This window comes from Dunckerocampus dactyliophorus, chromosome 2, assembly GCF_027744805.1.
Source record: "Dunckerocampus dactyliophorus isolate RoL2022-P2 chromosome 2, RoL_Ddac_1.1, whole genome shotgun sequence".
In the NCBI taxonomy this organism is placed as follows: Eukaryota; Metazoa; Chordata; class Actinopteri; order Syngnathiformes; family Syngnathidae; genus Dunckerocampus; species Dunckerocampus dactyliophorus.
This window is the reverse complement of record NC_072820.1, coordinates 38,098,606-38,126,109: the sequence shown is the minus strand read 5'-3', so window position 1 is coordinate 38,126,109 and position 27,504 is coordinate 38,098,606. Positions and strand designations below refer to the sequence as shown.

At 41.7% G+C, this 27,504-nt stretch overlaps 2 protein-coding genes across 7 annotated transcripts; one reads left to right on the top strand and one right to left on the bottom strand.

Moving 5' to 3' along the window:
- Nucleotides 1-426: 426 nt before the first annotated feature.
- On the top strand, nucleotides 427-23,004 carry LOC129176609 (myoferlin-like). Of its 4 annotated transcripts, XM_054766829.1 has the most exons (54): nucleotides 427-812; nucleotides 1,315-1,370; nucleotides 3,010-3,101; nucleotides 6,332-6,440; nucleotides 6,519-6,612; nucleotides 6,690-6,847; nucleotides 7,139-7,267; nucleotides 7,342-7,404; nucleotides 8,683-8,733; nucleotides 8,813-8,843; nucleotides 9,282-9,397; nucleotides 9,496-9,622; nucleotides 9,711-9,814; nucleotides 10,211-10,279; nucleotides 10,376-10,419; nucleotides 11,012-11,094; nucleotides 11,872-11,910; nucleotides 12,209-12,333; nucleotides 12,460-12,573; nucleotides 12,670-12,847; nucleotides 12,914-13,038; nucleotides 13,116-13,225; nucleotides 13,335-13,527; nucleotides 13,603-13,758; nucleotides 13,851-13,982; nucleotides 14,071-14,234; nucleotides 15,171-15,285; nucleotides 15,372-15,474; nucleotides 15,559-15,701; nucleotides 15,779-15,949; nucleotides 16,140-16,233; nucleotides 16,313-16,390; nucleotides 16,464-16,645; nucleotides 16,719-16,877; nucleotides 16,973-17,074; nucleotides 17,165-17,326; nucleotides 17,436-17,601; nucleotides 17,669-17,745; nucleotides 18,502-18,513; nucleotides 18,599-18,697; nucleotides 18,905-19,033; nucleotides 19,105-19,260; nucleotides 19,365-19,456; nucleotides 19,534-19,704; nucleotides 19,808-19,956; nucleotides 20,029-20,168; nucleotides 20,239-20,327; nucleotides 20,402-20,497; nucleotides 20,771-20,912; nucleotides 21,022-21,121; nucleotides 21,498-21,691; nucleotides 21,972-22,081; nucleotides 22,167-22,314; nucleotides 22,421-23,004. In XM_054766829.1, the coding sequence occupies exons 1-54, from the start codon at nucleotides 725-727 to the stop codon at nucleotides 22,454-22,456; spliced, it is 6,165 nt and encodes a 2,054-aa protein (XP_054622804.1). In that variant the 5' UTR covers nucleotides 427-724; the 3' UTR covers nucleotides 22,457-23,004. The 4 variants fall into 4 exon arrangements, with proteins under 4 accessions (XP_054622804.1, XP_054622806.1, XP_054622805.1 ...); XM_054766831.1 differs by lacking the exon at nucleotides 11,872-11,910; XM_054766830.1 differs by lacking the exon at nucleotides 18,502-18,513 and having other exon boundaries at nucleotides 22,421-23,003.
- aarsd1 (alanyl-tRNA synthetase domain containing 1) lies at nucleotides 19,777-27,455 on the bottom strand. 3 transcript variants are annotated; one of them, XR_008569482.1, is made up of 13 exons: nucleotides 27,179-27,454; nucleotides 26,744-26,872; nucleotides 26,509-26,668; nucleotides 26,380-26,437; nucleotides 24,776-24,932; nucleotides 24,516-24,632; nucleotides 23,676-23,806; nucleotides 23,544-23,610; nucleotides 23,383-23,474; nucleotides 23,252-23,306; nucleotides 23,090-23,184; nucleotides 20,200-20,422; nucleotides 19,777-20,112 (listed from the first exon to the last, which is right to left on the bottom strand). XR_008569482.1 is itself a non-coding variant. In XM_054766833.1 (12 exons), the coding sequence occupies exons 1-12, from the start codon at nucleotides 27,215-27,217 to the stop codon at nucleotides 22,872-22,874; spliced, it is 1,239 nt and encodes a 412-aa protein (XP_054622808.1). In that variant the 5' UTR covers nucleotides 27,218-27,453; the 3' UTR covers nucleotides 21,479-22,871. The 3 variants fall into 3 exon arrangements, 2 of the variants coding, with proteins under 2 accessions (XP_054622808.1, XP_054622809.1); XM_054766833.1 differs by lacking the exons at nucleotides 19,777-20,112; nucleotides 20,200-20,422 and adding an exon at nucleotides 21,479-23,010 and having other exon boundaries at nucleotides 27,179-27,453; XM_054766834.1 differs by lacking the exons at nucleotides 19,777-20,112; nucleotides 20,200-20,422 and adding an exon at nucleotides 21,483-22,462 and having other exon boundaries at nucleotides 27,179-27,455.
- Between the last annotated feature and the right edge of the window lie 49 nt (nucleotides 27,456-27,504).

The following is a 27,504-nucleotide window of genomic DNA, read 5'->3' as shown; positions in this document are numbered from 1 at the left end:
ACCAGAATGGGAGTTATTTTTTTAATTGTTCGTTCAAAACATCTGGAAACAAAATTGGATTAGATGTATACATTTAAATATAATAACAAATTAAGAAATCAATTATCCACGTAGCAGTCGCTTTGCTTCTATCAGTCACGTGACCAGCCAGGTGGCCCCAGGTGCATAATTATTTACCTGCTTGGCGGTAAAACAGCCGTTAACAAGATATTTGGCTTGTCTTGGTACTGACACGACGATGGAAGGTAAAATACAGCTTAAGAAAGTCCATCACGTCCACATTTACAAGAAGCTTTTGATAATCATGCCTAAATAATAAAAGTTTCTCGTCGTGTATGTTCCGTAAAGCCACTGGGTGGCGCTGAAGTAAAACGTTTGACTTCACAGTGAAGGTTTGCTGTTCATCTGTTGTTTGGTGGTGTAGAAAGTAGTCTTCAAAGTTCATTTGAAAGCTTCCTAGCTGTGTATTTTCTGTGTTAAATTGAACCTGGTGTCATCGCCTCGCAGGGTGGCAGCAGCTGCCAACTATGTACTGTAGTTCCCCACTCAGGATAATTACACACCCGTGATCCGCCCTCATTTCCACTTCTCTGCGCTGGCTGGAAATACATTTTTGCCTGTTACTGACGCTTCTCTGAGGATGCCAGCGTTGATTACTTTTCTTTCGGAGTGACATTTTCACTATTCGCTTCATCCAGTTGTGTTTTTTTTTAACTGGATCATCATGTTGCGTGTTGTTGTGGAATCAGCTACTGGTTTGCCGAAAAAGAAGGTTGGAAGTCCTGATCCAATCACCACAGTACTTTTTAGGGGTAAGAGTCGTTGTTTGGCAAAATGTTCCCAAGTTTGGCTATAATTAAAGTGTAATTTGATAGGTCTATCTGCAAAGACATTTTAATACTTAATCTTTTTCTTTTTATCTTTTGTTTTACATTATTTTAAGAAGTAAAAGTTGGAAAGTGATGGATGTCAGTTCAGTCTCGGGACACAAATCCCTGAAGATTGTCCCAACATTTCCCAGATGGATTCCAGATAGGAAAAACAAAGTAATGTTGGAATGACACCCATTATAAATAGCTCAAAGGTCAAATAATGAGACATCAGAGGCAAAATAGCCTCATCTGTCACCTATGGCTTGCAGGTGTGGCAGATTCTCTTGCTTTTCTTTTCTTTTGCCTCCCCTTATAAGGAAACAACTGCAGCTGACTTTTTGCATTCGAAATATTGAGCCAAAAGGCATTAATGCATATAATTACTCCTGGTAACTTGCTTTCTTGTTCTGAAATTAGCATCACGTGTCTATTTCCCTTTCAGATGAAAAGCAGAAAACAAAAGCTATCGACAGTGAAGTCAATCCTGTATGGAATGAGGTACTGTAAATACACAACACATGCACTACATCAATTTCACATTATTGTGTCAACCCAAAAAAATAAAATAGTTGTTTTATAGAATGTAATACAATATAATTAGATCAAATGTATTTTTGATATCAATATCACTTTTGACATGTATTGCAAAGTAATTTAGACTAAATTGATTCTTGCTATTACTCAAGTATAAGGGATGGTCACTACTGTACCACTGCTGCATAGCCCAGCGGTCGTCAATCGTCGATTTGTCTCCTGTTAAAAAATTTTTAAAAAGTCTGGAGCCGCAACACATTACACACCTTATAAACTTTTAAAAGTTGTAATTTTTTTATTTTTACATTTTATATGCTCCAGCAACAAAATTCAACAGAAGTGCATCATGCATATGTAGGCCTACTCCTAATTTAAACACTTAACTATGCCTTTTGAGTGGTTCCTGTATTTTTGTCAAATTAAAACAAAACATAGCCAACTTTTGTCATGATCTGTTTACTTGCGTGACAGTTTATGTTGTCCTTTTTATGCCTTACTTCCTGTTTTCATGCGCTTATTTTGTACTACTTCCTGCTTTTCCCAGTTCTGTGTTCTCCTGCTGTGTGTTCATCACCCACACCTGTTTTCAATCTTAGTTCCACTTCTATTTAGTTCAGGTGCGTGTTTTGTCCTTTGTTGGACCATTGATTGTTAGTTGTTTGTCATTGAACTGCTCCTCTGTTGGATTCCTGCCACTACATAGTAGCCTTAAATTATTAAAAATACTTTTTACCTGCACTTCGGTCCTCATCTCTCGCATACCGGGGTCGTTGCCACAACGCCGCAAGCCAGAACATGACAACTTTAACCAAAAAAAGGCCCATCAGTGTTCACATATTATCTGCATATCGGCGTTTTGCTCAATATCATTTACGCCTGCGCTGAATTAAAGTCATGAATTTGCGTAGTTGTGATGTTTGTTGCCATTCCGTTGGTCCTGTCCTTGACTGTTTTTACAGAGAGAGGCATTCTTTCATTTTCGGAATAATTTCCTATTTGTTTTTTAACCGAGCGAATAGATGCTCTGATATATTTGTGAACAATTTGTTTATGTATTCTTAGTCTGTGAATGGCTTCACCCTCCTTGTTTTTTTCAGAAGCGACTAGAGAAAAATGTAGGAAGTTGGAGACTTTTCTGATATTTGGAGACTTAAATGTGAAACCACGTATTGTTCTGCGGTTGCTGCGGAGAGGTCCGCCCCACACTAAAGCAGTCACAAGCGGTCAGTGCACAGTCAGCTCCCGCGGCACACTACCTGTCTCTCCCGGAGTCACTACCTTGGCGATTAGCATGTCACAGGCTCTTGTTAATTACAGTTTTAAAAGGCTAAATATAGCAATTCTTAATGGATTACATGGAAAAAAAATATTGCAAGAAATAATAAATGTAATGCGTAACATGCCGGATTAAGCAACAAAACAGATGCGTATATGCCTTACATGCCATACTTTGCACACCCATGCTTTAGATTCTGTATTACTTACTTACTGTTTTCTCCTAATTTCTAGGAGACTAGATACAATTAAACAACCCAAACCTAAGAAGATACAAAACAGTGGTTTAAGTACCGGATGCATATGTGCCCTTCATGTTGTCTTGCAGGTGCTTGAGTTTAACTTGAATGGAGCTGCTCTGGAAGCCAACTCCCACCTTGATGTCATTGTGAAAGACTCTGAGACCTTTGGGAAAGATAAGTAAGTGGTGTGAACACCCCACCACAAAGATTTACCTACCTAAGGGTTTTGTGTAAGAGGAGGGACATTGTGACGGAACATTTTTTTTCACGTCACGGAATTCCCTGTCAACTGACTCAAAAGAATACAGCTCAAATGTCAAGCTAAAATAAGCAGAAAATAATGGGTTGTGTATTAATTGTACTGCTGGCTCTGCCCCCTCACACCCGACTTGCCATGCCGAGACTTGCCGGCCTGTGTGGGATGACTGATCCTGATTGGGCAACAATGGATGGATGAATTGCTATCTGTGCTCTCTCAGTCAGTGAGGACAGGGCAGCTTCTCTCTTGTTCAGTCATGCCTCAGCAGTACTCTGCTGGAGCGCTCTTGCAAGATCTACAGTTTTCTGCAAAACACCTCAGGGTTCTAGTTCAAAATGCAGAATCGCATATGGAACTAATTCAGAGCAACCACAAAGAATGTTTCCTCTGCCTCACTAATTACTGCCATCCAAGTTTGGACTTGGATCAGAACTTCTGAACATGTTTCATTCTTCTATACCTTCCATGTGCTTTACCAAACTAAAAATTCCCCCTGTTCCTGCGACTGTCACAACTGAGGGAGGAGCTTTTCCAAATGTCTGTGTCCAACATATGAGTCCACGTTGAGCAAAGTTTTCCACTGGCTTGTCTGACACACTCCCTAAAGATCCACGCTGTCAGAGCACAGGACTTTTCCCCTCTCTTGAGTAGTTTTCCAGACTCTGTTTTTGGGCTTAGTCCGTATTGCTACGACAACCAGAAAATGAGAGGGGAAGGCACCAATCAGTGTCCTCATGACTGATTAGATTATTCAATTGGAAGCATCACCACACTGATCCCATCATAAGATTTATCAGATTCCTACACTGACCTTAACATGACTGATTAGCATTAAACTGCATTAATCTGAACTACATAGATCATCTCTATTAGTTTCCAAGTGTGTTTTGAGTAATTGAAAGAGTACGACCTCAATGACTCATCTATTCTTTTGGCTAAACATGCTCAAAGCAACAATGTTAGCATTTAGCCAGTGATGCTCACTATTGTAGTTGTCTTGAACATACACAGAATTGAAGCATCGTGCATTTTGGACATACTGTATAAAACCAAGGGATAAATGACACAATATGATTATATTAATCACATGATCACATTATGTAGTCATTAATTTGGGGGGTTGGCCTGGGTTTTTCCAAGTGTGAAGACTGAAGACTTCGGGGGAGGTGAAAAATAAAGAAAAACAATCTTTACAAAACAACAACAACAACAAAAAAAACAGTTAAACTAACTTTGGCTTTGTTTATGGGCAAAATTAGTCTGGGGTGAGCAGAAAACCCCACAAAGTATGTTCTAGAAAATGTGTCGGGGGGTAGCCCCCAACCATATTATGTTCTTTGAGGGGAGGCCCTGATTCAGGCGCTTGAGTGAAGTCGTCAGTGTTAATGGTTGGTTGAAGAGAGGAAGGACTTTTGGACTTTCACTACTCCTCTTATTTGCCCATCTGATACACTACACAGACAAAAGTCTTGGTTTACTACATGAATGAATCAACAGTTCAACCTCTTAGTTCCCCCTGAGTTCTTCATCTTTTGGACATTTGTATGCTTCCAACTTTGTGGGAACAGTTTGGGTAAGGCCCTGGTTTGGTGTGGAAGATTTTGACTGCTCTCAAAGCCATAAAACACCTTTTGAGATGAACTACTGGTCTAACATGTTATTTTAATTTCATTCATTTTCAGTCGCTGTAAGTGTATATTGATGTGTTTTAAATGTGTCTATACATCTACATTGTACATACAAAGTCAAACACACACAGTCGAATTGGCTGAGTTTATTATTAGCATTCTTTTGTGTGGTTTACATCTAATCTCAAAATGCTTCCACTCATTGGAGATCATCAGACCAGTGTAATTTCATACTTAGGTTAGCAAAACAGTACTACATTGTGATGTCATTTCTCTAAGAGCAACAGAGAAGTAGAAGATGGGTGTTGAAAGGATAGAGTGAAAGGCTTCTTGTCACATTTCTTCTCTTAAGAATTAGTTTAGCCCTTAGCTTTCTAACAGTTCCATACAGAGGAACCTTTCCCAGTTGATACAGTATCTTGACTTTCTGTGGAAAAGTGGTTCACCTTTGTTGAGAGTCTGTTGGTGCAATGCACGCACATCTTTGGACACTGTCACATCTGCGCAAACATACCAGGCTTGTCGAGTCACCGGAGGACATACAAGTCAGTCTCCCTCTCGATGATGGCCACAGATTCCTGCCAAAACAATAACATTCTATCCTCCCCAGTCGATCTAGTCTTGCTATTTGTTTGGCCACATAAAATGACTGTGCAGGCGTCTAAATTACTCTTGCAGTGTATATTTTGAGGTAAATTAGTGGACATTATCTTCCACTTTGCGTTGTCAGACTTGTCTAGTATTCGCTGTTCATTTTATGTTCTTGTTTTCCATTAATGAGCTGTTAGATGAATTTGTGTTGTCGTTGGCAACCCAGGATGGCAGTCATAACTCTTTTTGTGCAATTTAATGGTCACTGATATGAATCTCTGCTCCAGATAGAATTATTGCTGTAATTGTTATCTTAACCCTTGCACACCCACACACATTCCAGCACTTTTTAAATATCAGTTTAATTCATGAGGTGTCTTAGACTGTTAACAGCTAGATGACATAACACGGATAAATCATTAACAATGTTCTACCAACTCCAATTGAATTTTAAATTTCATGGTTTATCAATTGTCTCCCCTATCTAAGATGAAGTTTGGCTTTATATATATATATATATATATATATACAAGTCATTTTGCTATCCCTATGAAACTAGTAAACTTCTCCTGGGGCTGTTGAAATAGCCAATTAAAAGTAGTAAACGTTGTTTACTCGCTGCTTTTGTAGAGGTTACCTTCTGTAGCAGCAGCTTGTTGGCTTCCGGAGTGCGTGTTGTTTGCCTGAACAGGCAGGGCTTGTTAGTGCTGGGTGGTGACCTTCATTGTGCCCCTTTTTTTGTTAATATGACGTCTTTGAGCACACACAACAGCACTTTATGACTGTGGGGCCCGAACAACTACCAGTAATATGTTGGCTAGCCTCACTGGCAGCCAGCTGGTGTTGACTTTTTAAACAGAAAATCAGCACTGAGGTGTTGCACAGCAGCAAATATGCATTTCTGTTGCTTACTGTTGGTTTTGTTGGTAGATTCCTAGGCTCAACAAGAATCCCTTTGAGAGATCTTGCCTCAGGTCAGCTTAGATCACTGCCATCCAAAAATGTTTCGCTGGTTGATGAGAATGGCCACAATATTGGTGTAAGTACTTTTTGTACGTGTAGGTTTATTTCTAACTACACTTCTAGAACATAAAACATATTGATCATTTCCTTTCAGGCCACCATAAACCTTGTCATTGGCTATGATCCTCCAGCCAGTGCTATCCTAAATTCAAATGAATCACACGATGGGGATTCCACGGTAGAGCCTGGTATGTAGATCTAAATTGTAACCTGTCAGCAGCCAAATGTGTTTAACCTATGGCCATCGTCTCTTCATGTTACTCAGGTGGAGGTGGAGAGCAAGGTGACCAGGTGGCACCTGACGGTGCTCTGAGTGGTTCTGTTAGGAGCCCCTTGTCTCCAGGCCATTCTTCTAGCCTCGGCCAGCGGTTTACGAGGGCACAGAATCGACACCGGCTTGTCAACAAACCTCAGGACTTTCAGGTAAAAACCATAAAAAATTATGTCTACAACTGACCTACAAACTATTGTTGTTTGGTTGTGAATGGAGCTTCTGAAGATACTGGCAGCTTTTTTATCACTGCCTTCCCTGCATGTGTGCACCAGGCCTGTTTGGTTGCTCTATGTGAGAATGCAGTAAGGTTTAATGTCAAGTGTGTTAGTGAAAGATCTGTGTACCGTTGGTCACATGTTCTTACACAGCTTCACACTCTTCAGTCCCATGATCATTCCAACTTACTCATTCACACTGGCTACTCATGTCATGTCTTTCAGATTCGCGTCCGGCTCATAGAGGCCCGTCAGTTGCCTGGCAACAACATTAAGCCAGTGGTGAAGGTCCAAGTGTGTGGCCAGACCCACAGGACACGGATCAAGAGGGGAAACAACGTTTTCTTTGATGAGGTGCTGACAACATTTTTCTCTTTCCTCTTCACGTGATGTCGGCATTATTTAACACTTTTTTTTCTTTTAAACAGATGTTCTTCTACAACGTCCACATGCTTCCATCTGACCTGTTTGAACAGAATATCAGCTTCCGGGTACGTATGGTACGGTTGCCTAGCAACAATGCCAAAAAAAAGCTAATTGATCCGTGTCCACCACTATCAGAAACAGAGCCATACGTGACGTTAAATGAGGATTTGATATTACTGTATATGGCGCATGTAATATAAATCCAGGTCAACAATTAGAAATACCTTGGAGCAGGAGATGAAAATGCAGGAAGCTATAGCTCAAATGAGGGAAGATCTAAGAGGCCTACAGATACAGATACAGATTGGAAATGTACAATCACAGAATAATAGCCTCAAGAAGAGCCTCTCTGGGAATTGGAGCACTGCGCAATGATACCAAGGAACTACAGGATGATATCAAGGTACTGCAAGATGATAATGCTGCCTCGCGCGCTGCTCTTAAGGAGGTTAAAAACCCTATAGAGGAAAATAGAGCACTATGCAATGATATCAAGGTAATACAGGATGATATCAAGCTACTATTAGATGATAATGCTACCTTGCACGCCACTCTTGAAGAGAATGAAGCAAAGGAAAAAAAATCATTGAGCAAATGAAAAATACAGTTGAAGAGATGGATCACAATGCACAAGCAAACAATGTGATCCTCATAGGGCTACGAATTATACCCAGGTCAAATGCCGGGGCAGTACAGAACAGAGGAGAACCAGTTGAAAGGAATGTTGCTTCAACGAAGCAACAAATTGCCAATTTTCTACAATCAAAGGAGGTGGATGTCGATTGATGCTGAGAAAGGCATGAATTCTGTGCTGGAAGAACATGAAGTAAAGTACATCAACAGGAACAATAAGAGTGTAGGGAATGATAAATTATTTCTTGATCTACAAATCTTAACTGTACTGTAACACATCAGACATCCTGATCATTTACTTACTTTTTTTTCGTATTACGTAAATAGTACGTGTTGAATACACGAAGTGAGCAAATGTATTAGCAGTTGATGCGAAACGGAGAGGGGGTAGAATTAAATAAGATGTGCTTCTTCTTACTCCTTTTCGGACATGTGGAATTGTGAATTGTAACATCAAGTATTCCAGTGTAACCTGTATGCATGTTTGAACTAAGTTAAACCATACCATACCTGTCCCCTGTTGTGTCACACCATGCATAACCAAATGAGTTCCAATACAAGGTAATAATCCTCAGTTTGACATATTATCTTTATCAGTGTGGTTCTGCTAAGTAAATTCTAATGTTGGATATTATTAAGAAATGTTAGTCTATCTCATTGTGTGTCAGGTGAGTCTTATTAGTTGTGAACTGTTTATCTGCTCTTTACAGGTGTATAATTCTTACTCGCTCAGAGCCGACAGTCTCATGGGAGAATTTAAGGTACCATTTGTCCATCTATGTCCATGTTTTGTTGCAATGTTAGTATTCAGACTCATCTCTCCTGGTTTTCTCATCATAGCTTGACGTTGGCTATGTGTATGATGAAGCAGGTAAGCTTGTGACACACCACACATTTTTGCCTAGAGATTGCCATTTGCCTAGAGGTTGACACTCTTGTGGAAGTCGAAATGCTATCATATACACTAAGAGGACACTTAAGTACGAAGAGATCCCATTACAAGAGTTGTATTAAAACACATTTGGCTTTACAAAGATTATAATGAAAAGTTTGCATTGTACATGTTAATTTAATAATAGAATTTTGGTCTTTTGCAGTTTTGTTGAACTGAACTCCATTAGAGTACAGATGATACCTTCCTCTCTTATGTCGCTAAACATGGTAACCAAAATGTACTTAATGTTGCCAGAAAGAGAGTGTAGTAATATTGTACATACTGTATGTGGTAAAATGAAACAGAAGGTTCCAACCATGCATTCTTCCAGATGATGCTGTTTAATTTAGAAATTCTGTATGGATCCCCCTGTAGGCCACTGTGTTATGAGGAAGTGGCTGCTCTTAAATGACCCTGATGACTCCAGCTCTGGGGCGAAAGGGTACCTCAAAGTCAGCCTCTTTGTGGTGGGGATCGGGGATGAGCCACCAGTAAGAAATGCAAAGCCCATACAAAGTTTCAAGGCCTCTTGTAAATGTTCCATTTCTCTTGTGTAAATATGTTGTTCTCTGCCCCCATCGTAACACAGGCAGAGAAGAGGGAGTCCAATGACGACCAGGATGACATTGAAAGCAACTTGTTGCTTCCAGCTGGTGTCACGCTGCGATGGGCCACACTATCACTGAAAGTGTTTAGAGCTGAAGACATTCCCCAGAGTAAGACACCTTGCAGAATCCAGAAAGTATCATCATGAATCCCCACTCCTCTCAAAAAGTGGGACTTGTAAATCATCCTCAATTTTAGTGGATGACGCATTCATCCAGTCGCTGAAGGAGGTTTTTGGAGCAGATCAAAACAAGAAGAACCTGGTGGATCCCTTTATCGAGGCTCGTTTTGCCGGCAAAAAGGTTCCCAATCCCTAATCATTCCAATAGCTACATAATTCCCATAAATGCTCAAATTAATGTCTTAATGGTGTGAAAGTCAAGCATGTCGCATTTGCGGTACTGTTGTTCACAATGAACTCATTAGTGGTATTAATGCTGACTGAGCAGTTTGCTCCTCACCCCATTACAACATTTGTCCTGTTGCTACTGCATTATGCAATATACTTTTTCATAAATTACTACCTGGTGAAAGAGAATTGTCGTTCCCTTTGCTTTGAATCATTATTAAAGTTGAAGAATTAAGTTGTTACAGTTCACATTTTTTGAAATAACAGCCTCTCCAATTATAATTTGCCCTTTAGATAAATATAATTAGAGCATTTTTGTTAAACTTTGATTTCTTGTGCGTGTTTGCAGCTATGTACTCAAATCGTCGAGAAGAATGCAAACCCCGAGTGGAACCAAGTGTTGAACCTCCAAGTCAAGGTGATTAATGTTATGACTTCATTGCGGTCACCTTGCACCAAAGTAACAAACGCCTTGACAAAATGTTTGAGGTGTTCATTGTTTTTTCTGTTCTAGTTTCCTTCCATGTGTGAACGTGTTAAACTGACCGTCTTTGATTGGTAAGTCACACTTGATGGTAAATGTAATGGGGGGGGACTTGTTCGTACACTGAAACGTTTATGCAATGTGGTCAGCTTTAGTGTGGGGGTGAGTGCGCTCTCCATCACCAGCCATATGAGAATTATGTGGCCTGTGAGTCAGACTGCGCTGGCCCCTCCCTTCCCCACAATAACAAACACTGGGATCCTGTTGGCACTGGCTTCCTGCTGGTTTTCATCATGATGTACTTCTGCGCGAACAATTCCTCTGATAACGCAGGTCCAGGAAGGCAGGGGCGGGAAGTAGGCACATGACGAAGTGTTGACTTGATTTGATCACTTGATTTGCTTTTAAAACTTCCCGAAAGCCTTTGCTGATAATATTTACACATGAACAAAAAGTGGCTGTTTTTCTGTTCCATGTGCACTCACTGACCACATAATACACCTGCACAATTCAACAGCGGTATCATGAAACAACACTTGCAAGTGCTGTTTTGGCTGCTGAATGTGGACGCATAGGACTGTAATGCATTGTGGGATTTGCACGTGATATCACAGTTGTGATGTGGATGTGTGCAATGAATGTGAATTACTGTATGTGTGACTGCAGGGACCGCGTGACTGGGAATGATGCTGTTGGTACCACATACCTGAACCTGGCTAAAATAGCCTCCTCTGGGGGAGAGATAGAAGGTATATGTATACACCAAAAACTAATACAGGTGGTCCTCGGGTTATGAACCAGTTCCATTCCTAGACTGTGTAAGTCGGCACTAATATTTAAATTATAGCTAAATTAATTCTTAAGTCACTGTGCATAGAACACATGAAGGACAGTAATAAAAATATGAAATACAAGAATTTAATGAAACCATTATAAAAAGGGAACTCATTTTATCCATGTGGTTGTCCTACCTTCTTAAAATATTGTCCTCTGCTAGTCTGGAAGAATAAACACCTCTTCTCCTCCCAGATCTCCTTTTAACAGTGTACAGAATCCATGACCCCTCTAGCATTCATTAGCATTCAATAATCTTTATCCTTTTATGATTGTGACAGTCGAGTGGTTGAGAGCAATAGAGCGGCCAATATTAGTGGGTGTTTATTTTTATTACTATATCTATGGTGATGGCTTTCCTTTTCTTTGGCTACTGCTTGGGAGACATAATGAAGTGCAAAATGTTAACTCCTAAGCAGTATTATCCTTCCTCAGTGTATTTGCGCAGGCACACGCAGCATTCTTCCGCCACGCACGCTCTAAGTAGTTCTTGACGAGTCTCGTACTTTACGGATCAAAGTTGTTTCTCTTTTTATTAATTCACGGGAGTTTGTTAGCACAAAACGTCATAACACGGAACATCGCAAACTGAGAATCACCTGTACTGGAACTTTCATCTCACCTGGATATTGATCACTTTCTGTACTGACTACTAACTGGTGCCTTAAATTGTCATGTGTCTCCTGGTATAGAGGAACATGCAGGAAATGGGGAAATGTCGTCATTTGAAGGTTCACCTGTGCTCTCAGTTGCTGTGTTGCATGTGTGCTATAAAGTATAAATAATATTCTGCATGCTAAGCTGCTAATTCTATGTTGCATCTAAAGTTGTGTGTGCTCCGTTTTGTGTTACTTCTGATTGCAGTGTCAAACATGAACGTTTTAAAATCATTACTGTGTCTTCCACTTGCTTGGAGCGTGTCCTCCAACCACCGCTGCCTGCTCAAGAGCCGCACAACATACTAACAAAGAAGCTTTCAACCACGCTTCATGAATTACAAGTCTAAGTTGTGCTTCCTTCTGCATGTAGCTGAGACCGGACAGTCAGAGGTTGGGTTCCTGCCTGTCTTTGGACCATGTTACATCAACCTCTATGGCAGCCCCCGAGAGTTCACTGGACTGCCAGATCCTTACAGAGACCTCAATTATGGAAAGGTAATGGTGACAAACTGACTGTTTTCATAAGTTATGACACTATTCTGTCCTCACATGACCCTTCATTAACACAAACCCACTGATGTAGCTCAATAAGGTATTAATTTACATGTGTTGTTTGACCAGGGTGAAGGAGTGTCCTACAGGGGTAGGATCCTGGTGGAGATGTCCACTAAGCTGGAGGGCAAAGTTGATAAAGCAGTAGACAGCATCACGAGTGACGACATCCTGGTGACACAGGTAAATGCATTCTTTCTAGCTTGAAGCCATAAAACAAAGTCAACACCGGGTGTAAATTATTTCCTCTTCATTCTGCTGTTTCCTCTCCTATATCAGAAGTACCAGAGGAGAAGGAAATACTGTCTCTGTGCAGTTTTCCACAGTGCCTCCATGATACAGGAACCAGGTGAACCAATCCAGTTTGAGGTTAGCATCGGTAACTATGGCAACAAACTAGACACCACCTGCAAACCACTGGCATCCACCACTCAGTATAGCTGTGCTGTGTTTGATGGTGAGTGGTCCACAATATTTACAGGCTAATACACTGCTGCTGCATATAAATGTGTTATGATTCTAGGTAATCACTATTATTACCTGCCATGGGCGGGAACCAAGCCTGTGGTCGTAGTCACCTCATTCTGGGAGGACATCAGCCACCGTATGGACACCATCAATATTATCCTCTACATCTCTCACCACTTGGTAATGCTGAATTATCTTTAAAAAAAAAAATGTCGGTGTGATGGGAGCTCGCCAACTTTTTTGCATCTTTGTTGCAGCAAACTAACCTGGAGGCCTTTAAAACTGCTGTCTCAGCTAAAGCACCTGACAACCAGCTTGCTGCTGTGTGGGTGAAGTTGCTCAGTCAGCTAATTGAAGACTTAGAAAAGTAAGTGACAGATTAAACCACCTATTTAAATGGATAATTTTGCATACAGGGATCTCTGTGTTGTAGCTAATAAAATATATTGCAAGTCCACTTTATCTCCTTTCTCCAGTTTCCCAACACCTGAGCTGGAGGGCCACTCCAACCTGACATCACTGGACATCCAGCTTAAGAAGCTGCGGGACAGTGGCTTGGACGGCATCAAGGCAGCAGCCGGACGCATGAGAGAGGAGGCCCGAGACATTGCTGACACTTTGGCCGACATTGAGTCGTGGGCGGACAAGCTGAGAATGCTTGCCGAAGAGGTAAAAACTGATGCTGTATGCCTGATGCTTCATTGAAGATTAGAAGCTTCACTACATTGTATTATTTTTCTCCAGCCCCAGAACAGCATGCCTGATGTGATCATCTGGATGCTCCGGGGCGAAAAGAGGGTGGCTTACAGCCGCATACCGGCGCACCAAATCCTTTACTCCACATACAGTGAGCAGGCCTGTGGGCAACACTGTGGCAAAACCCAAACTATCTTTTTAAAGGTAAAGATTGATTAAGTCATATTACTAGACTATTAGAGAAGCATATGTTTCCTGTCCATCCATGTCTAAGCGAGCTGTCGTGTTCCTCTCAGTACCCCATGGACAAGAACAGGGGCTTGAAGGTGCCTGTTGAAATAAGAGTCAACATGTGGCTGGGCCTGTCTGCTCATGAGAAGAAGTTCAATTCCTTCTCTGAGGGAACATTCAGTGTGTTTGCAGAGCTGGCAAGTTGCCCCAAATTAAGTTCGGAACCATGATTATGTTTCCTGTAGATGCACTTTAAACTGAGCACCAGTGTATTTTGTTTTGCAGTATGAGAACCAAGCCAGTGTGTTTGGAAAGTGGGGAACCACAGGATTGGTGGGGCGCCATAAATTCTCCGATGTAACAGGCAAACTGAAACTGAAAAAAGAATACTTCATGCCCCCTCAAGGATGGGAGTGGGAGTCTGACTGGTTTATTGACCCAGAGAAAGCGTGAGTAGAACTCCAGACGACTAAACCAATTGGCATTTGCCCTCCCCAAAAGAGGTTACTGGTATTAAAGTCCTCTTGGTTTGGTTATTTATAACATGCATTTTCTCGGCTGTGCAGCGGATGTGAGGCTGTCGCTTGTGTTTACATTCCTCTCGTGCCACAGAGCATGATTTAATGAGAAAATGCCAGGTCCTAACAGTGAGCTGGAGGGGTTCGTAACCCCTCTCTGGACAACACCCACCCTGACCCTATTTACAGAACATATTTTTGCATATTTACTGCACATTTTACAGCAAATAACCCTCAAGCTGTAACTGAAGACGACGACTACTGCATATTTACATGTTTTATTGCTTTTTGTTGACTTTTCTGATGTGGCAAACTTTCAAAATTTACTCACAAAGGAACTTAATTTGTGTTAAGATTCTGGTTTTAGTTACTCCCACTATGTAGTCTTAAGTACTCGAGTAATGTTTCTTCCTATGGCTGCTTTGTCCTGTTAAGCAGTGTCACACCGCAGTGGTGTTGGTAGCTAATAATGATGCTCCATATTGGCTTTCTGACTGGTTTTTCATATACCGATATAGCTCTTCACTTAAACTAATGTCAGGTCACATCTTGTGTACACATCTCGTACAAACACATTATGCTTCTTTTACTGTGACGCCACTGAATGCATTTCACAAACACTGTTTGTGCAAAATAAGACAAATACTGCAATATGCAATGTAAGTTATAACATGTTCTGTCAACAAGCAAAACAGGTTAGTGGCAACTATACAGTTTGGAATGCTGCACATTTCTATGTGGCACAAACCTCTGTGTTAGCACAAAGTAAAGTGCAAAGTATGAAACTCTGGATTAATATTGATATGATATTGGTCGGTCAATATTATCGGACATCCCCAGTAGCTGACATAACTTTTTGTGTTGAAGTCTCTTAACGGAGGCGGATGCAGGACACACAGAATTCATGGATGAGGTTTTCCAAAATGAGACCCGCTTCCCTGGTGGAGAGTGGAAGGCCGCCTCTGAGCCCTTCACCGACGTGGTAGGAACAACATGCGTGCATGCAAATAGACTGGGAAGCTGTAAAGCGCACACCCAAATATATGCAGCAGGTATTTTGTCTCTCAGAATGGAGAGAAGAGCCGCAATCCAGGAGAATTTGATTGTCCTCCTGGTTGGACCTGGGAGGATGCGTGGACAGTTGACGACAACAGAGCCGTGGATGATCAAGGTACTTGGTACTTGAGAGACAGAGAGAACTTTGGTCTGATGTGCAAAAAAAAAAAAAAAAGCTAAAAATGTGTGTTTTCCACAGGTTGGGAATATGGCGTGACCATTCCTCCAGATGATAAGCCTAGGTCCTGGGTCCCTGCAGAGAAGGTGTACCATGTCCACCGCAGGAGAAGGGTTGTTCGACCTCGCAAAAGAGCCGCACTTCCTGCAGGTGCAACCGTGGAGGTCAGCATCTCATCTGTATCCTTCTGATATCCAGTGTTAAAGACAAATAATACAACAATGTGTCCTGCTGTGCACAGAGACGGGACCAAGGAGATCCAGAGGGATGGGAATTCTCCTCACTGATCGGCTGGAAGTTCCACAGAAAAGAGCGATCATCAGATACGTTTCGCCGGAGGCGGTGGAGGAGAAAGATGGCACCGGAAGACCGCTTAGGAGCATCTGCCATCTTCAAATTGGAGGGTGCACTTGTGGGTAGAAATGTATTTTGTTTTATCCATCATCACACTTTACACATGGTTTACATATCCATCGTTGTTAAAGAAAATAATCTATGACAAATAATAAGCTGGTTGAGAGTATGTATATTTACTTAAGTATTAAAGTTAAACAGTTTCCCTCAGCAGTCTAAACTCAGTTGTATGTTGATTTACTTTTCAGGGTGTTGATACGGAGGAGAAAGAGAGAAGCTCCAAGGGCGATGTCACCAAGATGTTTGGTGCTAACACACCCACTGTGTCCTGCTCTTTTGACAGTGAGTAATGGCTCTATTAGTGTAGGTATAAATATAGATGATGACTACCCACATGTCCATGTTCATTCTTTTTCCTCAGGGTCATATATGTATCACCTGCGTGTTTTCATCTATCAGGCACGAAATCTGACATCTATGGACAAAGACAGTTTTTCTGGTATGAGTGGTAAAAACTTTTCGCAGGGCAAGTATGAGAATACACAAACTTTTTTTTTTTTTTCCCTCCACAGATCCCTATGCCCACATCTCCTTCTTGCATTTAAGTAAGACAACAGAGAAGCTGCAAGCAACTCTGAACCCAACCTGGGACCAAACCTTGATTTTTAACAGTGTGGAGATTTACGGAGACCCACAGGCTCTTTCTCAGCACCCCCCAAATGTTGTCTTTGAGTTCTATGACCATGACCAAGTGGTAAAGCAAGATGGAATACACTTTAAAAATCAAATCTAATAAAATGTTGCCCTGACAAGATCAACCTGTTCAGGGCAAGGACGAGCTGCTGGGTCGCAGTGTTTGCTCTCCACTGGTGAAGTTAAATCCTGGCATGGATCAGACACCTAAACTGCTGTGGCACCCCATCATGCAGAAGGGGCGTGAGGAAGGGGAGGCACTGGTGGCTGCCGAGCTCATCCTCAAAGATAAGGTTTGCATCCAAAGAAATGTTCTCTCTATGGAGGCCTATAGGAAGGACCTTTTTAAATATACCTTTTTAATATTGTACCGTCTTGATTTCTACAGTCAGGAGAGTCAGATCTCCCTCTGGTTCCCCCAAAGAGAGCAGAGAACCTCTACATGGTTCCACAGGGCATCCGGCCTGTTGTGCAGCTCACCGCTGTGGAGGTAATTTTGTCTCTGAAGTTGCCTGCTTCACAACCTGAGCAGAAAGTCTTAAAAAGCCACGTGTGTGTGTGTGTGTGTGTGTGTGTGCAGATTCTAGCATGGGGTCTGAGGAACATGAAGCCTTACCAGCTGGCCACAGTGTCCTCACCCAGCCTGGTGGTGGAGTGCGGGGGACAGAGGGTAGAATCTGCAGTCATCAGGAACATGAGGAAGAGTCCCAACTTCCCCAGCTCTGTCCTCTTCATCAAAGTGGTAATTTTGAGTACACCTTTGCTCGTTTGGACACTGCCACAGAGTGTGCATGATAAAATTTGCCTATCTTGGTTCATTTTGGGTTTCCTCTCAACCTCCTGTCCTTTAGCTTCTGCCAAAGGATGAGATGTACACACCTCCCATTGTGCTGAAGGTGATTGATCACCGTCCGTTTGGCAGGAAACCGGTGGTGGGCCAGTGCACCATCACATCTCTGGAGCAGTTCCGCTGTGACCCATACATTATCACAGCAGAGGGAGCCATGTCTTCCAAAAGTAAGGACACAAAATAACTGGAATTTGACTGACCACTGTGGGAGAATCTCATATTGTCCTCCTGCAGTGGCCCTCATGGCAGCATCTCCTTCCAAACATGTCTCCATCAACATGGAAGAAACTAGACCATTGCTGGAAGCTCAGGTAAGCTTCATTAGAATTTGTCTTATAATGCAACCCACTGGAATCTTTGACTAAGAAGTACATAATTTGACTTGTGAAGTCAAATTTGACAGTTGGTATCACTCTGGCTTGCAGTTCATGTGCAGCATGTCAGCTGCTGTCAACAAAATGACTTCCCCTACATCTTCCTTTGTATGTACAGTATGGTTACCACTTATTGTTGTCGCTCTGTCTCGCAGCTGGGCACTGCCACTGACACAAACCACAGCTGTTTAAGAATGTCACAATTCTATTAATGTATGCATTATTTCAAACTGTTCTTTGAATAATCTGTTCTCTAATGAGCACATGACTTTAATGCTGCTTTTCACAGCAGGGGCGCAACAAAACCCGGATTACATTCTATTCAAATTTGTATCAGACGCACAGCCAATCCAAACAACCAAACTGCCTATGAATAGATGATTTTAGTAACTTATTAAAAGAATATATTAACTTTACAAAATTGGCACATTTAACACCAAGTGGGGCAACCAGGCGTTGTGATACAAATGTGCTGTACTAGGTCCCCCTAGTGGCTGGGGACCCTCAATAAAAAAAAAAAAATTTTAATGTTCCGCCTTCGCTGAACAGAGTTTCGTCTTTCTGATCGCAGCTCATTTGTCTTGCCAATAATTGTTGCGCAAAGCATTTTTAATATTATGATGATGAAATTTATTACTTTTTCCTCTTCTTCTGGTTTCATTTGCGTTTACATTGCGCGGCTCTTGTGCACAGCATGCAGAGAAGGTAAGGGTTAAGTCATTTTAGAATGCACAGAATTACAGTAAGCAGTTGTAGTGATAGGAAGTAAGTGTTCCATTTTACATGACAGGAAACGCAAACTGTGGATTGGTGGAGTAAATTCTACGTTTCAGTGGGAGACCAAGAAAGAAGTGGCCCTTATCTCAAGAAAGGATATGACACCCTCAAAGTAAGACACTCTTCATCACATGTATTGTAATACACTAGTTGTAATAAACGAAATATGGCTGTTTCGAGTATTTTGCTTACATTTTTTAAATATTAAACTATTAGCAACATTTCTGTTTTGGCGCCCTACATACAACAATAATAAAGACTGATTTGTTAACTAATACCTAAACTGTATCAGTATTACAATTCTGGATTGTATTTTCAGGTGTACAACTGCGAACTGGAGGATGTCCCAGAATTCAAAGGGCTGACAGACTTCTGCAGCACCTTCAAACTGCAGCGTGGCAAGAATGACGACGGCGATGACGACCCCAGTGTGGTCGGCGAGTTCAAGGTACTCGGACACAAATTAGACCAGATTAAATAATTGGATGCCACCTGACAATGTACTGTATGTGCCTGCAGGGCTCATTTAAGGTGTACCCCCTGCCAGATGACCCAGGTGTCACCTCTCCTCCTCGTCAATTCCGAGAGCTGCCCGATAGTGGGCCTCAGGAATGTCTGGTCAGGATTTATGTGGTTCAGGCCATTGATCTTCAGCCCAAAGACAATAACGGCAGAGTGAGGATGAATCTTGGTTTGCAGCAATATACAGTATACTGTAATCACACTTTTCTAATGTGGCCCACTCAACAATTTGTGTTAATCTTCTCCCCTTCCCTTAGTGTGACCCATACATGAAGATATCACTGGGAAAGAACACAATTGATGACCGGGATCATTACCTCCCCAATACCACCAACCCTGTGTTTGGAAGGTACCTGATCCAAATGAGTAAACATGTTTCCTTTGATAAAGGCAGAATGTCTGACAACTTTCACTTTTTTGTTTCAGGATGTTCGAGATGACAGGCTTCCTGCCCCAGGACAAGGACCTGAAAATCTCTGTGTACGACCATGACCTTCTGAGTCGTGACGAGAAGGTCGGGGAGACGGTGATTGACCTGGAGAACCGCTTCCTGTCACGATACAACTCCTACTGCGGCCTGCCACAAACCTACTGCACGTAAGGCTAACCTGTTTCTCCCCCCCCCCCCCCCCCCCCCCCCCCCCCCCCCCCCCCCAAAAAATGCCCTGATTTTATATTGGTACTCTGTTTTCTGTGACAGTTCTGGAATTAACCAGTGGCGGGATCAGCTGAAGCCATCTGAGATCTTGGAGAACCTGGCTCGTCTGAAAGGCCTATCCAAACCCAGGACCGAGGACAACGGCAATTCGCTCACCTTTAATGGCAAAGAATACACACTGGCTCAGTTTGGTAAGATCATGGCTTGAATGGAATCAATGTCGCTGCAGGACAACACAACTTCCCTTTTTTTCCTCGTTCCAGAGGACAAGAAAGAGATCCACCAGCACTTGGGTCCAGCCCATGAGCGTCTCTGTCTGCATGTCCTCCGCACACAGGGACTGGTACCTGAGCATGTAGAGACCAGGACACTTTATAGCAGCTTTCAGCCTAACTTGTCCCAGGTTTGAAGTCAAGACTCTCATACACACTCACCTGTCCCCATTGCCTTGACATTGTTCATTGGTTTAACAGGGAAGACTTCAACTGTGGGTTGATGTGTTCCCAAAAAGCATGGGTGTGCCCGGACCCCCCTTTGACATCACACCACGCAAGCCCAAGAAGTAAGTGTCGATGAAACGTCCTCATTTTTGGTTCACCAACAATGTGGACATTATTCTTTTTTTTCTTTCTTCAGACATTTCCTGCGTGCTGTCATCTGGAACACAACGGATGTCACTCTGGATGAGACAAGCATCACCGGAGAGCACATGAGCGACATTTACGTTAAAGGGTACAACTGAAAATTCAACCTACGATACTTTGCTGATGGCAAACGGTTGGCAGAAGGGTCAAAAGTTGTAATGAAATCTAGCGTAATCCAATTAAATTTAACATAACAAATCCCTTTGAATATAATCTTCATGTAATTGGTTGTGCTTAGAATCTTATTACATTTTCTTCCCTTGGGTCCAGAGTGCAAATGGTTTGAGCTTTTTAAATCAAATAATTTTTGATGCTGCAACTTGACTTGTCAGCAGTTTGATGTGATGTTTATGTGTTCCAGATGGATGCCAGGCATGGAGGGGGACAAGCAGAGGACAGACGTCCACTACAGGTCTTTAGATGGCGATGGCAACTTCAACTGGAGGTTTGTCTTTGACTTTGACTACCTGCCCGCTGAACAACTCTGCCTTGTCTCAAAGAAGGTGAGCCCCTCTTGACCATCGTTTACCTGACTACATGAATATATGAATAAATCACATATGGAAAAAAACAGGTATGTGCTAAAGTCATCAATGTTCAATCGTCAAACAGGAACACTTTTGGAGTCTGGACAAAACAGAGTTCAGGATCCCCCCCAAGCTGATTGTCCAGATATGGGACAATGACAAATTCTCCCTCGATGATTATCTTGGTAAGACATGCTTAACTTTCTAAAGTTATACTATTACAATCATTTAGTTACCATAAATTCCGGACTTTTGAGCACACCTGAATGTAAGCCGCACCCACCAAATTTAAAGAGGAAAAAAATGTATTATTTTTATAGGCCGCACTTGTCTGTAAGCCCTAAGAGTCCATGTTTATAAAATTTGATATTTACACAAAGACACACTACAAAACTTGCAATCCTAACTACACTGTAACTCGGAACTGTAAGCATCATGGGAACTGTAGTTGTTTTCGCCATAAATGAGCTAAATCATTGTTTGCAGGGTTCAAAGCGTGTGAGGGGAAAAAAGTAGCGGTTTATACGGTAACTATTTTTCATGTTGTTGCTGTGATTCCAGGAACGCTAGAGTTGGATTTGCACAACTTGGTTCCCCCTGCGAAGACTCCAGAGAAGTGTTCATTGTCCATGATGGACAACATGGAAATGGAAGCTCCACAAAAGATGGAAGCTGCCAAGTCTCTGTTTGCACAGCAGTCAGTGAGGGGCTGGTGGCCCTGTGCTATTGAGCGGGATGGAAAGAAGGCCTTGGGGGTGAAAATATATATTTTTTTCTCTTCATAAATAATAATGTTACTCAAAAGACATGCACATTTAATTTTAGCTTATATTTGTATTGGAACCTGACTGTTTTGTTCCACAACTTTTATAATATGTACAGTATCTTAAAACAATTGAGAATACATTGTGTAATACATTGTGTTCATCTATAAGTGTACATTTCCAGTTTGTGCCTTCAAGAAGGTTCTTGGATTTTGCAATATAGTCAGCGGTCTTGGTTGCTTGTGTTTTATTCGTGTTATACATTCCATAGGGTAAAGTAGAGATGACTTTGGAAATTGTAAGCGAAGTAGATGTGGATGAGAAACCTGCAGGAAAAGGCAGGGATGAACCCAACATGAACCCTAAACTGGACCCTCCCAAGTAGGAGCCCACCAAACAAACACACACCTTATTTGCGAAAATAAACCATTCCAATGGAGTCACACATCTTCTCTATGACCAACAGGCGCCCTGAAACATCATTCTTTTGGTTCACCAACCCTTGTAAGACCATGAAGTTCATCGTTTGGCGACGGTTCAGGTGCCTTTTCATTGGACTCCTCATTCTCGTCATTGTGCTCCTCTTCCTTGCCATCCTGTTGTACTCTCTACCGGTAAGCGTCGTTTGTGCGGAATAGCTCTATACATAAAATTGAACATTTTTCCTTGACAACTTTATGCTTGACGTTCCATGTATATATTTTGTTTTACTTTTTTCAGAACTACATCTCAATGAAGATCGTGAAGCCTCTATGAGTCAATCTGTAAAGAACAAAGGAAATGCTCGTAACTGCCAAACAATCTTACAGTTTTTAATCCTGTGTAGTTTTGTTTTTAGGCTGGGAATGGGAAGCTTGCGTGTTTGCACTAGTTTAGCATATTCTACCACCCACTACCACATGTAAATTTAAAGAATCACTATATGGGCTGTGGTTACCTAAGTGATCATGATTAAAAGCACAGCACTGACAGATTTGGGATGCAGGTAAGAAATAACAAAATGAATGTATAAAAATCTATTTTAATTAAAACTACCATCAAGCTATTTTTTTTACATTAAAAACACAGCACACAAGGGATTGGCTTGTACATATGAGCTAAACAAATTATGTATTTTAAGTGTATTGTTTCCCTTTTTAAAATTAAAAAAAGAATTGAACATTAATTGGATTTATTCTTCCTGTGTGGTCTGATGATTGCAGTGTTGTTGAAGAAGAGCTTCCACCTCCCCTCTTCGTGCTAGGCTGTTAGCTTTGCCTTGGAAACGACCATTTTTTCCTGCTCCTTTCCCTTGCAGAAGCTCTAATAACCTGGAGGGTTTGACCAAATTTGATGTTACGTAGCTCCTGAATATAGAAAGACTATTACTAGCAGGGGTGAGTAACGTACCGTGGTCCCATCTGTGTGACTTGTTCACTGGGTCCAGCCAGCAGAAACAAACCAGGCCCCTTTTCCTCTCCCACAGTCAGAAAAACCAAAACTTCCTGAGAAGAACCACAAAAGTGATTACTAAAAATCATCAAATAGCAGTTATGAAGTTGATAGTCTTACCTGAGTGTTTATTTCATTGGCAATGATATTCATGAAGTCACTGTCCCCTTCTTTTCTGGAAGTCAGGGAGACCATTTAGTTCAACTGTAATGACAATGTAATGCTTTGGTGAATGTGAAGAGGCCTCTTACTTGTGCAAGCTGAAGAAGTTCCCTCTCTGGGGGTCATTCTTAAAGTTGTGAGCGATGAGGCTCGCCATGTCTCGAAGTAGGTTCAAGTTAGTCTAACAAAACATATTTCACAAAGCTCAGCGCAACCCAACTAAAAAAAAACTGCTAAAATGTTGCCTCACTTTATGCAGAAGCTTCACAGATTTCTGCAACTTGTCCACAGCCTCGACATGCTCATCGGGTCCAGTTCTGTTGACCAAAATATTACACTTAGTAAAGGTATCTACTGACACAAATGGTACTTTGCAGCTTACTTCAGAAGAGCTACCAACGCGCGCCCGGTGTTGTAGCTTTTCTCTGCATATTTCAGCACCCTGTTTCCTGCCAGGAAAATTAGGTTGGTTTTGTTTTTCTTTCCTTTCTCTGTCCCCAGCAGCTTGATTACCTTTAAAAAATAATGTGAGAAGTGTTCGAAACATTTGATGTAAGGTTAACAAGGTCTAAAATTTAATGTTGTAGTCGGGGCGTTTGTTTACCGAAAGTGCAACAAGGACGGGCAATTGAGAAAGGCTGTTATTTCTGACATTTTAAAACTTAACTTAAATTTAACTTAATTTTGAGCACATGAGAAAGTGGAAAGGATAGCTCTTTCACCACATTGCCATTTAACAAATACATTACACAACACAGCAGGAACAGAACCAGTGTTGCAATACTGGTAAGATGCACCCTGCTCATCCAGACTTGATACTGCTGAGTTCATTTTTGACAATAGTACAAGTGTAAGATGCATGACTTTCACACCAACAGCTCAGTGGCACAAGCAACCTTTTAAAGCACATGCTGAGGTAGCTAGAACTGCTGAATGCTGACCACTCATAATTCAGATGCAGACACTGCCATCTTGTGGAATTAAAACCTATATCTACGAAAATCAGAATCTAAATGTCAATGTTTGCTAATTAGAGACTCCAGCGGTTATTTGCTTTTTGTAGACTACACACTCAGCCACTACAGGAGACTGGTTAACTGAATAGATGTTAATTGAAGCATGTACACTATTATTGTATTCAACTTTATGTTTGCATTAATGGTTGGCAACACAGTAGTTTTTATGTTGATATAAGCTCAGTGGACACTTCATTAGGTACTACCTGTAAGTGACTGAGGTTTGACACGTGGGTTCCACAACACATGTTTGTGTCCACACCCTCAATATCGATAATCCGAATTGGCCATGTGTGGTCATCTGGCAGCCCTCGACTCCTCACCTGCAGAAATCCAATACAACAGCTGTGTTAAAAATGTGTTATCATGGTTATAGTTTCACTGCATCATAATGAGGTGATTGTACGTACATTACACATTAGATTGTGTACCTAATGTTCTAGCATTATCTACCACTTAGACACACCTTTTCCACCTCAGGGCTGTCCATAGAAAGAAGCTTAACACCGACTGGGATGTGAGCTCTGATCTTCTCATTCACAGCATCCTCCAGGGCTTGTAACTGGGCAGGTTTTACAGACAGGGTGTCCAGTTCAATGGTGCTTCTGTGACGCCCCAGCTCCCTGACAACAAAGATGGGTAAGAACACATTAGAAGTTAACATGAATGCTCATTTACCGTCATCATCATGCAAAACGAATTGAGGTTGACAAAAATTGTAAACAACCATTGAAGTGAAATAGGCTGTTCCTCTGACCAAAGCTTTAAGACCATAGCTAAAAAAAAAAAAACGAAACACCCCCCTAAAACAGATATCAAATGTTCAAAAAAGGACTTAGTAATGAGTAGCTGCGGCATTCTTGTAAATCTCATCAAACATTGGTTTGGGCATGCTTGATGCCAGTGTTTACAGGAGGAATGTGGAAATGTTGCTCCAGGTGGTGAAGATGGCTTCATGGAGGGCATCTACTGTCTGGAACGTCACTTGCCATCCATCCCCAAATGTTCTCAATTGGATTTAGATCAGGGGAACACGCAGGATGGTCCAAAAGAGTGAGTTTATTACTCTGGAAGAAGTCCTTTGTCAGGCGGGCATTGTAAACTGCAGCGTTGTCCTGTACAAAAACCTAATCGTTACCACACAGACGAGGGCCTTCAGTCATAAGGGATGCCCATGCAACATCTCCACGTAGTCAGATACTGTTTCACACCCCTGCACAACCTGAAGCTCCATCGTTTCAGTGGAAAAAAAAGCACCCCAGATCATGATGGCACCCCCTCCACTGTGCTGTGTATAAAATATCTCAGGTGGGATCTCCTTGTCATGCCAGTAAATGTTGGAAACCATAAGGACTGTCAAGATTCAATTTTTTCCCCTCATCAAAGAATAAAACTTTTTCCCACCTATCAAATGTTTCGTCCTCTTGTGCAAATTCCAAATGTGCAATTCTGTGGTGCTAAAGACATCTCTCGCAGGTGCCATCTAATGAGTTACTAAATTGCACTCACAGCACCAGTCACAACCTTCATTTGGGCCGAGGATCGTCCCGTGTCTTGACGGACAGCCAATCAGATTCTCCGGCTCAGGGCCGGTGACATTTTTTTGGGTCTACCACTCGACTTTTTTGTTCTGTAACCCTCAGGATCTTTGAAGAAGTTTAAGTTGACTGTTTTACTGCGTCCAACCTCAGCAATTGTGTGCTGTGACAGGCCTTCCTTATGCAGCTCAACAATCTGACTGCGTTCAAAGAGAGAAAGCCTTTGCCCTCAAGAGACCATAACAGTGTGAATACCTGACAGTGAATTACATTGAATCCACATTTTTGCCAAGATTTTGGCTCGTAACGGCTGTGGTCTTCAACTTTTGATCAGCTAATGAACAGCCTATTTCAGTTTAATACTTGATTGTAATAAATTGCTTCCTCAAAAATGTTTTGTCTCACTCCCATTTCTCTTTGCATTTTGAAGCTTTACTTAGACGTCCTTAAGATCGAACAGTGCAAAATGTAAATTATTGTGATTTTTCAACTGCTCCTAAAATTTTGATCAGGAGTGTATATGTGCATATACCAAGATGTGGTCTTGTATCCAAACATCGTGTCAGCCAAAGCTGTGATCAAATGTTGACCTAAGGGCACAAAACATTAATTCGGTGTAAATATAAGCCATGAAAGACTCACAAAAAACAAAACCACTCACCTGAGTGTTGTTGCATGTGGTCAAACCTCCTATCCCAGTCCACCTTCACTTGTACCTGAAGACCTACCTCCAACGGCGACCCCACAAAGTGAGCCGCATCTTGGCCCTGCCTCGTTACCCTCAAAACAGGGACGTCCCCGATCAACCCGTGGTCATCTGGCTGATGAAGAGTATAGAGTCAGTATAGACTCCCTACATATAATTTGGCATTCGTATCTTCCAAGAGAACCCCTACCTGACCACCTCCCTCAGGAAATAAGATGGTGTCTTGAAGCTTCACAGTGAAGCCCTGGACTGTTTCTTTTTTTCCATTAATGTCTTGTTTGAGCTCCGCAGGACAACAGGAAGCCACTGTTGTGACAAACTAAAGAGAAGGTCATCACACTAAAATGTGTACGTGTTATACATTATGCACTGCCTTAATCATGAGCACTATGACTTAAGACGTTTGTGTTGCTCTTATGCCCCTAGTGTCTATAAACAGCAAAGGAGACATTCACACAATGCTCAAGACGGCAACTTTGATGTTTTTTTTTTGTTTGTTTTAAAAAAAACAATCACTTTAAATTATATGACAGCCGTTAGCAACCATGCTAACCAGTCATGCAGAGGAAACGTTAGCGTTTTCTTGCCCTAAAGCATTTATATATAATCCAAGACGTGTTCATACCTCTTTCATATAGCAGTCTCGCTGACACTGGAAAGTCATATTGCGCTATTTTTTTGTTTTGAAAAACTCAATTGTTCAGACACAAGGCACCGTATAGCTTGCGTTGCTAGTCAGCAGCTGACATTTTAGTACGGATAGCAAGAAAGCCAAACTTAGCAAAAGCGACTTTTTGATATTGTACCATACAACCAAAAAAGTGGAAGGAAATTACGCGTCAATGTAAATTAGATGAAAATAAACCACATATATATAACCTATATAGAAGCAATAAGCGGGCAGGTTGAAGTACTGTACTACAGATGGTGCGTTCCCTGACTTGCACCAGA